This window comes from Anser cygnoides, chromosome 5 (assembly GCF_040182565.1).
Source record: "Anser cygnoides isolate HZ-2024a breed goose chromosome 5, Taihu_goose_T2T_genome, whole genome shotgun sequence".
Classification (NCBI taxonomy): Eukaryota; Metazoa; Chordata; class Aves; order Anseriformes; family Anatidae; genus Anser; species Anser cygnoides.
Genome location: NC_089877.1, coordinates 55620104 through 55635098, shown reverse-complemented (window position 1 = coordinate 55635098; position 14995 = coordinate 55620104). Strand labels below are relative to the sequence as shown.

The following is a 14995-nucleotide window of genomic DNA, read 5'->3' as shown; positions in this document are numbered from 1 at the left end:
GCAGTTTCCTTTAACTGCCCTGTAGTGTCCTGGCTGCTTCTGCACGTACTGCTTTGTTGCATCCAGCATGGGAAGACAGCAAATATTACCTCGGAAAATCCCAAGGTACAACCCCAGGGCAAAGTTTCCTGCCATTTGGAGCACGCGGGGTAGCGACATCCACACACTGCTAGGCTTGAAGGCTACGACTCCGTTTTTGCTGTGTATTTTAAACGCATTTCTTTCGTTGCAGCCAAAGATGGCAATTTGTTAAATTGTATAGCCGGGTGGCTAGCCCTCGGTACGCCGCAGACAGCAGTCTGTACTCACTACGGCAGTGACAGGCAGCCAGGTCGTCTCCATCCACACCCTACGGGCCAGGCTCTGGCTCTGGGCTGGAAGCGCCGAGCCAGGACCGGTCCCAGCGCTCCCCAAGCTCCGGAGCTGCCTCGCAGCAGCGCTGCCAGCACAACCTGGGGAAGGAATACACCGCACGGGCAGAAAAGGAGCAGCACGGGTCTCTCCAGGGCCACCAGCGTGACCAGCGCCTGCCCTTGGGCGACAGACAGCCCTAGGCACCCCGGCCCTACGAAGGTCTGAGCGAGTTTCCCAAAGCTGGGGCTCTGCAGCGACAGGCAACCGCTGCTCCAGCAGCGCCATGCCCACCGTGCGATACGGAAGGGGCAAGCCCCCCGCTGGTGGCTCTCGTGACCAAAATTTGAGAGGTAGGTGATCAATCACATTTCAGAACAGTATTTTACATCAATAACGTTTTACTACATATTTTATTACATCAATGGCTTGAAAAAATTTTATTTGATGTCAGCAAACATTGGAAATCATAGAAAAATGAATTATGTAGAATTTCACAAAGGAATTTACCCCACTATAATTCCTCATACAGTAAAATAATTCAAAACCAAATGTTACTTTTCAGTGGCTAAGCAGTTTTATAATGCTATGAACATTCATCACAGTAAGTGTGCTGAATAATAGAAAACAGGCAAAAAAGACATTTAAAATATTACTTACAACAGCATTATTACAACATACTTTCTTTAAAATCCCAACGAGTATTTTATCACTTCAAAAGCTATACAGCATTTCCATTATATTTGCAAACTTAACCTTATACATCTTTTAAAATCTTGAAAAAACTTCTTTTAAGCAATCTATAAGCAGTTAACAAAATTGATAAAATCTACATAATGGAATACTATACACTCCAGTATAAATTTTATTTTAGGAGAATATGAATGTAAACACTCATTATTATACAACATGCATAGACTATACTGACCTTCCATCTTCTGAACTGTAACTTTCACTGCAATTGTGCTTTACTATCAACAGGAAAAGCTGCATTAATCCAGGGAGTGGCAGAAAGTATTTGCTTTAGGGGCATTGCACAAGATCACTAGATTTTGACTTGCTGAAGACAAGCTGGAGCTCATAAAATGATTTTATTTTTATTTTTTTTTAAAAGAGCAAGTATCAGGCCATTCATCATTGAATGGGGTATGCATAATTTTATACAGATTTGAAAAAATGCGTTATCAGAAAAAATCTCTTAGGACATTTTTGCGCTTCACTGACTTGGGGATTTATGTTCACAAACCCAGTGATCAAGTTAGTGTAATGCACTGTTTGGCTCATATTTGGTGTGCAAGAATACCAACAGCATTTTAGCGATTTAGATAATAAAAACTGAAATTTAAAGTGACAATGAGCATATTTTAATACATAATGTTTCAGATGTCTTTGTACAGGAAATAAAAATGTTTGTCAGGACATTGCTTTAAGAGATTAAGAGTTTTACTCTTACTGTAACTATTAAAAAAGTGTTCTAGTGAATATTTATGGGGTCTTCCTGGTTGCAAACTTGTAAAAATATATTAAGATTTCGTTATCCCCATTGGTATTAAATATATCAAGACAACCATTGTGGCTGCACTACCAGTTATGGCTACTATGGTCTTAAGCGTCTGATTGTACATTGTTGCTATATTGTTAAGCACAACTGAGGCATGTATTTTTTTTCCCTTGGTTATAAGATTATATTACAAAAGTTGATCACTGTTTCAAACCAGTTAAACACGAATATTCAAGTAACAAGGTTGTTTTAATGGATAAGCGAAAAAAGAAGTTACCTAGCACTTTACACAACTACATAAAAATTAAATAGAACAAATGAAATTTGTTTATGCATATGCAATACACTTTTATATCTTTAAGATTTCTAAAAACTAAAACTTAAACTATCATTTTCTTTAACGATACCATATTTTGCACAATAACTTATACTTAGGAGAAATAATTTCCCATTTTCCACAAAATATATATAATTATGACATTCACATTGATAGTTTAAGAAACAAAATTTAAGTGAATATTCTATCTTACGCAGTTATCTTTGTGGACCCTTCTAATCAGAATGCAACCAGTTGATGTATCTAATGCTTGATCCATTTAAAAAAGAAAAAGAGGGTCTTCACCTAAACAAGACCAAACCATTTAAACTTTCAAAAGCTAAGATGATTTCATCGCATTTAAAAACATAGTTAAAGAGAACGTAAAAAACTAAACGTTTAAAATACAGTGCTATTATATTGTATGTATCGACTACAATAAGATAGCTGTCAACTGAGAAGTAATTTAACAACTTTTTTCTTCCTAATATCATGAATTATACATGTTTCCCCCTACCCCTTGGGGATGAAGCCAAAACACAACTTTTCTGATCGTAAGATGGACAGATTTGAGGGCAAAAACCGATGAGAAGTCCTCACAGGTAACTAACTCGCCAGCAGAAGCCCTACCTGATGAATTTCACCAGCTGGGATGCAAGTTTACGCACTCCTCTCCCACTGGCATGGTCCTACCAGCGAGAAGTTTAATGCTGGAGTATTCCTAATGAGCGGCATTTCTTTCCACCAGAACTGCCAGCCGAATTCGCAGTGCTATTTGCCCGGCCTTAATCCTGATTCACACTGGCTAACGACTAGTGTCCTCTCCCACAGGAGCCTCCCAGCTCCAGCTGGCGCAGGGCTGAAGGAACGCATGCAGGTCCACCCTCAGAGCTGCCATTTCACACAGACAGCTGTAGAGATGCTGCCACAAACTTGGGTCACCTTAAGTGACTACAGGTCTCCAACAGAGGACAGGGAATAGCTCCCTTCTATCCCCTCATCACCTCAAAAGATCCCTCTGGAGCTACCAGAATGAAGCTGCTCAGAAATAGCTGCAGGAGCGGCTGAAGTAGGCCCCTTCTGGGCTAAACACTGTAGCTTGCCCTAAGAAATGCTCATCTGCTCCTTCGCCTGTGTGTCACAGCTTGATTTCTGATGTTGAATCACCTTCCCCACACAAGGTCCAAGGAAGATGTAACCTCGGCAGTAACTGAGGAAACCTCCCCTGCCTTTTCGTGGGTTGTGTCCGCACAGACGGAGGTGCCATCACAGCTCTCTGACGTTAACCAAGCTGGTTTAGGGTCAGAGGACGGAGCCACCATGGCACACACCACAGCACGGCCCAGCAGCTCAAACATCAGCACCAAGTTCGGAGCTAGCCTCTGAGCTGCAGCACCTCAGCTGCGGGTCAGGACGCGGGCGAGCTCATTTCGGGTTGTGTTAAAAGAGGCTGGTGCTGCACGCTGCTGTGTGCCACCCTGGCTCGAATCCTCTGTAGAGGAAGAGGGACAAAAAAGGTCCTTCTCTCCATCTGCAAAGACACCTGTTGGTTTCTTACCACATCATTAAATTAACCATTTTTAAATGCTTTGTGACTAGTGTTATCTTGCAGCTTCCCATCAGGCAAAAGAGTAATACTGCTGCTTCTAGCTTCTCTAAATACTGTCTGCTCAGCAGTCAACCACCCTGTTCAAGGTGCAAAGTCCTAGTGCAGGGCTTCCAAGAACAGCTCCAGTTCAAGCCAGCTGGACAGGCCACAGAACGGATCTGAGCAGAGGGCTGGGGATCTGAAAGCTGCATGCACCAAGTATTTGGAAAAGCACCTCTTAGATTTTAAATTGCATATTTTGGTTCAGAACATGAAAGCAATGTGTGCTTCAGAGGGGTTAAAATGGCCAATGAAATTAACCCGGTTCTTCTCCATTGAACTTCCAAGAGACCAAAAACTACTTTAAGGTTGAATTTCATGCTCCAACCCTCGCCCAGACTTCCACTGGGAGAAGTAGTTTGGTGTCTTTGGCTAACAGCGCTCTGAAGAGGAATGAGACACTGGGACAGAAAGTGACCTATGGTAGCCAAATGTAAAAAGGCACATATTCCAAAAAGGAGAGGCACCAGAGAAAGTTGCTTTGACTTAATCCCACAGAGGATCAGGAAAAAGAAAGTTGTGTAGCACTCATTTAACAAGTTACAATGCAAATGCTGAATGCCAGGGGTTAAATAGCGTATCAAACAGTTTCAGGTTACGTATTCCCTTTTGCACTAAATAAAAGCCATTAAAATATAAAGGAATAAAAATGCTCAGTTAGGGAGCTTTCTATGAAGCAAGAACACACAAATACAGTGGAAAGAATTGCACAAACCAGAAGTGTAATGAGTTACATTTACAACCTTGGACTGACCAAACCTTAGCAATAGAATTTCCTATCACTTTGCGTTGTTCAAAATCGCATGTTAACATGCCCTGTCATTTCGGAACAAACCTGACACCACCGGCATGTGCACAGGCCTCTCCTTTATAGAAAGCTCACTAACAATAGTGTCATCTTAAGAATACACAGGAAGCGGAGACCACAAGGCCATGCAGCAGTACGTACTTATACCCTACGGACCAAGTATTATAAGAACTCCTAACATGTAGAGTTACTGTGGGGCCTGCTAAGGAGCTCCTTGTTTTGCAGGTTGGTCAAAATTACAGACAGGTGTTACTGGTTCTAGAAATCCTCATGCTTAAGCAGGACGTTGATGAAATGGAGAGCTGAGCTACCTGGGTGCTTTTGAAAGAAAGTGGAGGCAGTATGGAGGAATGAGGGGAGATTAAGGCAGATGTAGCACAGGACTGGAAGCGTTTGCCTTTTTTTGGTAATAGCTGCTTGTCCACAGATATGATGCAGATGGCTGTCTGAGGTTTGCTAATACCTGATATCCTGGATAACACAGTAGTCAACACAAATTGTTCTAGGCTACAGCACCTTCTCACGAAGCAGATGCATATCTGACATCAAGAACAGAAGTAGCCTGGAAGGAAGAGGGAGGGGAAAAAAAAACAGTTTAAAAAAATGAATACACATAGGCTTTCTTGCATCTCCAAACTTTACCCCAGATTCAAGGTACTGAAAGCAACGAGACAGCCAAACCCTGGCTTATGGGGAGAATCCCAGCAGCTCCCCTTATTCTGAGCCACACCAGGTTTTGTTGGTAGAACAAGAATTAAGACCAGAGCTGAGGCTGCTTTATAATCAGCAACCTTACCCAACTGCTTCAAAGGTGGGGGGGTAACTTCCTGTGAAAACACACTCAAGGGGAAAGCCCAGAGAAGTCAAGGGGGCTGATGAAGCTTTTGTTAAGCTGGTGGCCAGGCAGACAAGGCAAGCCACAGGAGAGAACACCTGAGGGACTGCTTTCAAGAGCAGGCTGCAGCTGCACCATACTGCTCAGGAGGGACCAGGAACATCCCTCCTAGCCCAAGGAGATTGCTTACAGGTCCCATTTCTCTTTGCCTCCAGAACCACCCAGGCCCCCGTTACCCAGCTCCTTGCAGCACCGTGCTTACAGTAGCTCTGATGGCAGGATCTCCACATTCACAGCCACTCTTGAGAAGCAGTATTTATGCCTGATTTGCTCAGAGAGCTTGCAGGCCATTAGATCTCCATTGTGGGACAACCTTGTGCCCGTTCCTCTTGCATCGTTGTAAAAAGGTGCAGGCTGGGTAGCTGAAATCCCCACCGTGCTGCCAGCACCTTCCTCCTCCCAGCCATGACACACCAGTTCCTACTGTCCAGAATAGGCTGCATCGAGAACCACAAGCCACGTGCTGCTAGCATAAGGCATAGGCAGCATGTCACGGCTGGCAGCTCACTGCCACCCTGCCTGGCTCCCCCCAGCATCAGCCTGGTGCAGACAAGCTCTGTCCTCGTCCCTTACTGTACTGCACTTGCTTGGCTCCAGCCCGGGCACCTTCCCTCACTAGTCTGGGGCCCATGACTCCTATTCCACCAGTCGTTTCACCAGACCTTGCTGTCGTTTGAGGTTAAGGTTGCGTTTAAAGCCAGACAATCTCTGAGGGCTCAGAGGAGAAAAGTTCTGCATTTAGTGCTGCACTTGTGCTGGTCACAGGAAAAGGCAGTGACATCTGCCGCTTGTTTTTCAAAGATGGCTACATACAAGAGTACAATTACTTCTTTGCTCCACCTCCCAACTCCGTAGGAATGCAACGATTTCACTCACAACCTAAGAATGCAAGTTTTTTGAGTTCGGTTTTGTTCATCTGTCATACCTTTGGACCTAGCCCCCAGGCGTAAGTAGCTTCAGAGAACACATTACTGGGATTTGTGAAGCAATCAAGTTCTGCTCTTTGAACGTCTGAACAACAAGCAACGTAAAAGTGAACCAACCACAATCAAGGCAACTTAGAAAAACATATGCAGCACATGGAGAAAGTCTTTAGTCCATGCACAACAGACCAAAATTCATCTTACACCGGTAACTGCATTTGCATTTGAGAAGATGCAGCTTTTGTGTTAAGCTGTCATGTAAAATTAGCCACAAAGGAGCCCTGTATCTGACATTTTTACATACAAACCTCTAGTGAGGTTTTTCTTCTGAAAGAAAGTGTTAATAACACATTTTTATAACGAACTTTCATATTTCAATACTCAGTAGTCTCTTGATTAACTTTAAGCACACGCTGCCTTTGGAGAAGTGTTACCTTGGTGAGCTTCTATCAAGGAGAGCAAGAAAAAGATTGTTTCTAGAATGTGTCTTCACAGAAACTGCTGTAAATTCAAGGAAATTTTGCCTCCAGGTAATTCCAGAGCAAATAGTATCACACACTTCCCTTGTTTATAGCTTTCTTCCCTTCCCTCAAGTGAAACCACTCCATGATGAAAATGAAAGAGCGAGCTTTGCCTCGGAAGACTGTAAGGTCTCACAAAGCCAAACCTTGAACAGCTCGGAGAACTGAGTGCAGGGAAAACATCCAAATGATATAAATACCTATCAGGTTTCAGCAGTAATCATTAAATCGTCCACGTGCTGCTGCTGCTGACATACCAATATCATCAGAGGGCTGCAAAATTAAGTGTTCTCTTTCCACTTCTATAGATGTCTAGAATTCCCCAAAAACAATACTGGGATTGGAATACCCAGATACAGTGAAATATGCTCAGAGATATTTTATTTTGTTTAGAAGTAAAAACTGACTGATTGAAGATACTTGTGCACACATATACACTTTTAAATATAGATATCTATTAAATATATAATATTATATATATGAACTGAGCTCAGATTGGGAACTTTACATGACTTAAGTGTGATTTACCTCATCTTCCTCTTCGGACATTTTAGTGGAATTATCGGGGGATTTTACAGGCTTCTGGCTATTGGTTCCATTTGTCTCCTCTTTGCCGTGCTCTGCCTCCCACTCCTGTAGAACTTCATCTATGTTGAAACGACGTCGGTAATTTACAAAAAAGTTTTTCACTTGCACCACAGATTTGTTTCCAATCACATCAGAGATTGCCTGAAAGTCTCGGCCGTATTTCCTGATTGCTAAAAGCAACAAGAAAAACAAAAGTAAAGTGTTATTTCCACAAAGACCACAAATTAGGCTCAAGTCACAGCATGAGGATCCAAAGCTGAACTTCTGTCCAGGTTTCAAGCCTTTCTCTGATTAAACCAGCATGAAAAAATCTAAATTCTCCATGAGACAAAATTAAGACTAGCCCTGGAGAAGAAAAGGAATTGCAGGTGTAGCAAAGATGAGCAGAAGGAAATCTAGAAGACCTGTGTAAATATGCCTGTATTACTTGAGAAGTTGCACAGGCAAATAGCAAAGCAGTCTCCCCAGTGGAGTTTCACTTTCAGAAAGCTTAGACAAGAAGAGATCATGTGCAAGTACTCATATGGTACAATTTACATTGCTGGGGGAGGGGTTGAGAATTGTTTCCTTGTTCAGATCTGTTCTTTAGGCATTAATAAACAGCAACATCAAAACCCTTCATTAGTTGCCGAAGTGAAGCACAGCTCTGAAACATAATAGAGTTTTGATCATAACCTCCTGAAGTACAAACAGACTTGTAGTGCCATACCTTGCACAGCAAGAAGCTGCTCATCTGTGGTCCAACGTGCATTAAATTTCTGAACAACCTAGAGGTCAAAAAAATTTGGTAACTACCATTAACATAAGCAACAGCTTTCACTTGTACCCAAGTTCATTAAAAAAAATCACAAAACCATGAGTAATTAACTGTTAGTCAAGCTATCATTCAGTTTAGTAGCAAGATGTTTTCAAAAAGAACTGCACGTGGCACCCATTCAGTTAACTGTCACACACGCGGTGCCCGTAACTTGCTGGGCAATACAGAAAGAGAGGGAATGGTCTGAGCAGATAACCAAGAGCCACAAACTCTTCAGAAGCACCTACTTGTCTTTATCACAGACACCTTCTGTAATCTTGGTCAAATTATTTCCAGCACGAGGTGCCAGAGTTGGAAGAACAACAACAAAAGCACCGAGTGCCAAGAGAAGGACAGGCCGCTAACATCTCTCCTACATTTCTCAGTATCTAGAACCACCACCTCTCACAGGGGCATATGGACACAACTCTGAAAAACATGGTTTATCTGGGATGCCAGTGCTTCTGCTAGAAACCATTTTCACATGTTAAGCCTTTTTTTTTTTTTTTTTTTTTAAACTTTCTTCTTGCCTCCCATCCCCGTTATGCAGCAACAGTGAACATGGTAATAGTCTTGATTCATACTGACAACTAACACAGCACCAGCCCTAGTCTACTGGGTAGATCAATAGCTCTGGTATGTGAATACAGATTAGCTTTTATCTCCACAACAAACAAGGGTCAGAAAACGATCCTACCTCTGGAAGTCTGTATTGTTCTATCCCACCTTCAAGTTTTTCTTTGAGGGCGCTGTTTGTCTGTTTAATATTCTGAATCTGAAAAGAAAGTGTCATCCCTTTAACAAGGATAGAGACCTTTGACAAACCTTCCAGCAGCCCTAGTGGAAATCGTACAAGTTTAGCATCTCACTTCTCCTCAGCACTTTTCGTTTTCAAAAAATTTTATTGTATTGGAATAAAGCAATGTAGGAGCAATGGGCACATTGGGATACCCCCTTTACTTTATTCTATCCTATCCGCAACTTATTTGGAGGAAGAACTGCTCCAACTTCCAGGTCTGTATAAAGCCCAGTATAAAACGAAAGCCCTGTTCACAGCAAGTAATGAATCAAAGACTGCTAGAGAGCTCTGCTTCTCCCAGAGTGCCAAGAAGGCTTCAGGCCAAAATACCAATTCTATTAAGTTTAATAAAGAGCTTGAGCCAGTTCTCTGCTTTAAAAAATACTGAAAACGTTCTCATCTAGGAAACAGAGTCATGTAGCAAACCTGTCTTTACTAATAGATATTTGAAAAACATTTGTCTGTAACATTTATCCATAACCATTTAAAAGGGAGACCTATCAGACAAACAAAAGGTACATGAAGTTTGCAAGATGCCTTTATAGGAAAGAAGAAAAAAGTGCCTGGCTGTTCCACAAGCACCATAGGAAAAGGCGAAGGAAATTGCAGATTGAAATCAGAAACTCCTGAATCCAGTGATACCTGAAGGAAATTCATAGTTAAAACACAAGGAACTCTGAACTGCAAGAAACTGAGAGCCAACAAAACTTCCTTCAGGTCAGTGCTGTGGATTTTCCTTCCCTTGCTTCACTTTAGGTACAAAGTATGCTGCCCACAAAACTAAAGCATAAAAGAAGAAAGCGCAGAGCTGCATTAATTTATAGCACAGGCTAGCAGCTTGTCAATTAAGCCACATAATGATGTGCATCATCACCATCTAGCTACAAGTTCCTGGGAATTTTGCAGACGTGACAGACACTGCCACCAAAAAGAGCAGTTATTCTTGCACTCTCTCATCCATACCTGTCGCTTGATTGAGACTAATTCCATATCCAGTTGTCTGAGTACAGTGGTAGCAGCTGTCGCATTGGCAGAAACAGCCTCCACGTCTTCTTGAGAGAGGAACATTCCTTTGGGAGGTTTCCTCTTTGCTCTGTTCTTGGCCTGTGTACTGTGCTTCTCCTTCTTCACCTGAGGAACGGTTTCAGCGGGTGGCACCTGAGAAATAGCAGCCATTTTACAAAACACAATGCAACGTTTTAAGTGACCAAAGAAATATTAAGGCAAGCTGTGGATGCTGTTTTCAAGAGCCCTGAAGTGATCACAAAATCTGATTCTAGATTCCTCAGCCATTTTCAAACCAGGATTTATGCCCTCAGATTAGGTAGGTGTTTTAGTTGTTCATTTTCGGTCATCCTCAAAGCTTGGAGAATGAAAAGGAATAGCTTGCAGTCTGAAATAATTGTTTGTGCTTTAAGCAGCATGTCATACACACACTTTTATACAAATCTGTCCTTTCTCCTAGGCAGCTTTCAACATTTCCAGGACATACTTCTTGCCTCCTTCGCCCATTCTCATTTTGGGAACTGAATTTTCAGTCAGTTAAATATCCTCATTATTTGCAAACACTCCAAAACCTCCCTTCCTGCTTTCAACATCAGGTCTCAACAAATCAGTTTAACTGAACACCAGAAGAAAAAGTGGAGTCTGGAGACAGAAGAACACAGCTAGAAGAGTTTGCAGAGATTTGTTTTTCTGCACGTCAGACAAAAAGGGATAAACCAAACTTATTCAAAGGCTAAGGATGAAGAGCAAGGTGACTACAAAGCAACTCTTCGATCATTATACGGCGTCTTGGAAGCTAAGTTTTCCTGCACAGCACTGATATATAACTGTTCCATTAAACTGATGCAGTTTGACCACAAAATTTGAAACACTTTTGAAAAAGGGAATATTTCGCACACCACTAATTTTTATGCCTTCTGTCTAAAGCAAAGAATTAGGCACACACCGCTAACAGGTATGTTAGCTAAGACGCTATACCACAGGTCTTTCAAGAGCACATTTGATTCTCTAATACCAAAACCACCTCTTCCAGAAGTTACTTTCAATAAGCAACACATACCCAAGATTTATTATCCCATGGCTGGAATATTGCCCAGAACACAGAACAGAAGAAGTGGTTGGAGAGAGAAAGGAGGGAGGGGAGGCCGCACTCAAGTCCTCTACTTGATCACTGCCAGCTTTAAAACATTGGCTTCACTTCGCACTATTGTTCCCCTCCTAATTTGCAGCTACATGCAGTTTCTGCCCAGTCTGCGGCATTTGCTCATTAGCAAGCATTAAAACCCACATGAAGTTGCACAAAGCTCCACGTAAGCACTTGGCTCTGCCTCCCAGAGACTGGAGAAGCCCAGTGCAGCTGCTAGCAGATAACAGCTTGCACCCTCTCCATAGGCTCAATGGCCAGAGCCGCACTGGAGCAGTAAAGCGGACAATTGGCTCTTCTCAACTTTTTTCTTGCCTCTTCCAGCACAAAGAACTCCATGAGACACAACGCCGAAGGCAAGCCCAGGAGTAAGAAATAACTATTGTTTTTTGCAGGACAGATAACAGATTTCTTTTTTTTTGCAGTGGAGAATGGGGAGCAGGAGAAACCGGGCTGGCTGAGCCACAAACAAGTGAGGTAAGCTCTGCACTCTGCTTCAGAAGCAAGCACTTTGATGACTGAGCCAGGTAAATTATTCAGCACGGTTAGATGTTTCAGATCTATTCATATTTCATCTGCATACAGAATTCCACAGGATCATGTAGTAATGCCTCGCAACAAGTTCAAGCTGCAGGGTGACCAACAGGTAGTACCTGCAGCGGAAATATCCGAGAAGCCTCAAACGTTAAGTAAAAATGGAAGCAAGTTTCAAATGATTGTTTTACACAGTTCAGAGAATGTGAAGCTCTTCTGCGCTGCGGACAAGAATCCAGACCTCCAGCAGAATGGTTTTTGACAGCTCCAAATGTTTCTAAGCCCCAGTGATATTGCACAGGCTGTGAAAATTCAAAAACCTACCCTATCTTGGAAACTTGCTTTCCTGGCCACACATTCCTGTAGAATTAAATCAACTCATGAAAAACAGAACTGAAATGCAAGGATTTAGTAGCACTCCTCTATTTATTCAGATAGTGCTGCTGCCATCCAGAACACATCAGTGATACAATCCCGCTTAATATAAACAAGGTTTCCTGAGATTTCATGGTTTAAAAACAAAGACCAAGCTCAATCCATGTAAGAGCATGGGCTGAAACGAGAGGCGTTTCCAGGAACTGCCTCAGGAAGAGAGATGTTAAGCAGCTCTTATGGAGTCAGTATCTGAGGAAACCTCAACAGTCGCACTAGCACTGAAAGTGCTAAGAAAAGGGAAGACTCCCCCTCCAATGATCCCCAAAAGAGGAAACACAGATGAGAGATTTCAGATACTCTGAGAAATCCCAGTATTACTCGACAACTCATAAAGTAACTGACACATCTTAGAGCTGGAAAAACCATCTCTGCGGGGTTGGGACAGGGAGGTTCTTTACGGTAAAAGTCCTGGGCTAGCGGTGCATCGCTGACCAAGCGGTTGAAACAACCACAACCGTCAGGAACAGACCCCCTTCCTGGATACCTGCTCTCCTGAGGCATTTTCAATCAGCCCCAGGCTCAAGTACTGCGAAATCAAATTAGCTCTGAGCAGGCTAAGCAGGTTGTCAGCTTCATTTTGCCCAGCAGAACAATCACTGTCCAGAGGAGCCCCCAGAAGGCCGCCTGCTGTTGCATCCACAGCGTGGCTGCACGCGCTTGGCCGAGTTCAGGTGACCTTTCGGACGGGTGAGAGCACACCGTGCCCTGTGCTAGTACAAAAGGGAGGGCAGTCACCTCCTGTGCAAGACTTTCTGCAAAAAAAAAAGATGTATTGATGGAAGCTCTCTGCCATCTGCTCGCTTTCGGCCTTAAAATAGAGGCAGCTAAGCTGGCGAAGAACTACTGTTCCCTCTGTGTACCGAGTTAACAGCACACCAGCACGGGAGGGAAAGAAGCAGTAATAAAAGGGACTGAAAGGTCTCTTTACGGATGCAAGCTTTCAGAAAACTTAGGAAGAAATCCTAACTTGATTTGTTTTTATTAAAAAAAATGGGAAATTAGATGATAGTATTGATTATTCACAAGATATACGAGGCAGCTGCAGCATGCAGCTGCAGCTTAGCCAAGCGAGAATCCTTCACGTTTGGGTGTCGCTGAGGCTTTCAGGAACTCAGCTTCTTGTGAGAGTGCATGTGAGTGGCTTGACATGCACCCTGCTCCTAGGAAGTCACTGGAGATGCTGGCTTCTTCAGTGAAAGTTAACAGCTAGGCTTTTCTGGGAAGTCTACAGAGAGCACTCTGGCATGGGTGGAGAACAGACCAGAATACTGTGATTTTTCAGTTATTTCCCTTCAAAATAATTTATTAGAGGAATTAATCTCACTGACAGCAACTGACAAAAAAAATGCTCTAGGCCCTTGCTTTTGCCTGTTGTGCAATCAGTTTTAAATAATTCTGGTGTTTTTTCCTATATATAGCCTTTTAAAAAAATTAAAAATAAAATCAGATGATGATGACTCTCATCCCTGAGAGAAAGCAGGCTGTGAGAAATCAGGAGAGGGAGCTACCTCAAGGAGAGAAGCCCTTAGGGTAAACATCTTCCTGTACCGCGCACATATACAACCCATACTACTGCTGAATTGCAAGATTCTTGTTTAGTAACAGATAATCAGACAAGTTTCACACGTGAAAATAAAAGTATACACTTTCCAGTTAGGCATCACAGGTGGTTTAATGGTTTTCAGAAGTGTCTATTTGCGTGGCTCTACTTCCACCCAGAACTGGATGCCAATTTAAAATGTAGTACTTGCACCTCACTTCAAATATTATGCTTTAAGTAGGTAAAATATTCTGCACATGACAGGCTAAGGCCCCTCTGACACATAAAAACTGGCCAAAGATGACTCCCTTACCATGCACCACTGTAGTTGCAATCCTGGTGTCACTGAAATCCTCAGAACTACTGCTGAGGCCTTCAGCAGATCAAGAATTGACCTTAAAGTCTATGCTGCAGATAAACACACTCCTGCCAGTCTACCCAAAACAAGTCAAAGGACTTACTTCCCTTCCACCAGGCCATCCAAGGAGGGACATAAGTGCTTCTACTCCATCTCAGCACACAGTTAGCTTGACTTCAACCATCACTGAGGTGGTTCAAGCTAATGCAGCCAACCCTGAGTCAAAGGCTCTAAATGTTCACATAGTACACCAGCATGTGATGGTAAAGTCTAGAATTTTTCCAGCTCCATCCTTATTTGTCTATACTTGTCTTTATCTAAGAAGAATTCTGAAGACAATTCTTTTCTTGTATGACAGCCATACAAAGCACAAATAAAGAAAATTAGATACTGTCAGCTTCTACATCAAGTAGTAAGTAAACACTTTCATTTGTACCGTAGTAAGAAAAGAATTATACCTCCTTTTTGCTCTCCTTATTTTGTTCAACTTCAATATCAATAGGGTTATTTCCATTTGCTTCCTCCATTTCATCCTCACTGGAAGACAAAAGCAAACAGCACTGTATTACTTTGCGAGGCTCTGTTTCTCTATAAATAGCATACTAAAAATGCATGGATGCAACAGCAAGTCCAACAGCTTTCCTTTCTCTTTTTCCACCAGGGTGTTTTTCTTGGGGGGTCTGTAGTGTTATTTATTTTCCCTACTTACTTGTTTTTAAGTCAAGTAATTTTTAATTATAAGCATACTAGAGACCATCTCTTTAAAGAAAGACATCAGTAGTGTATTTAGACAGTGGAAGTCTGCTTAGATGAAGGCAAGACACATGAAATTG

The 14995-nt window shown here is 42.5% G+C and overlaps 1 protein-coding gene across 1 annotated transcript in view; it reads right to left on the bottom strand.

The window, feature by feature from the left end:
* Positions 1 to 745: 745 nt before the first annotated feature.
* The window catches only part of RCOR1 (REST corepressor 1), an 84091-nt gene continuing 69841 nt past the window's right edge, over positions 746 to 14995 (bottom strand). Inside the window, exons 7-12 of the mRNA XM_066998369.1 lie at positions 14621 to 14699; positions 10110 to 10304; positions 9045 to 9122; positions 8261 to 8318; positions 7492 to 7721; positions 746 to 5186 (exon numbers count right to left, since the gene is read on the bottom strand). Of these exons, the coding sequence (XP_066854470.1) occupies positions 5145 to 5186; positions 7492 to 7721; positions 8261 to 8318; positions 9045 to 9122; positions 10110 to 10304; positions 14621 to 14699 (682 nt within the window). The 3' untranslated portion in view covers positions 746 to 5144. The remainder of the gene's footprint in view (positions 5187 to 7491; positions 7722 to 8260; positions 8319 to 9044; positions 9123 to 10109; positions 10305 to 14620; positions 14700 to 14995) is intronic.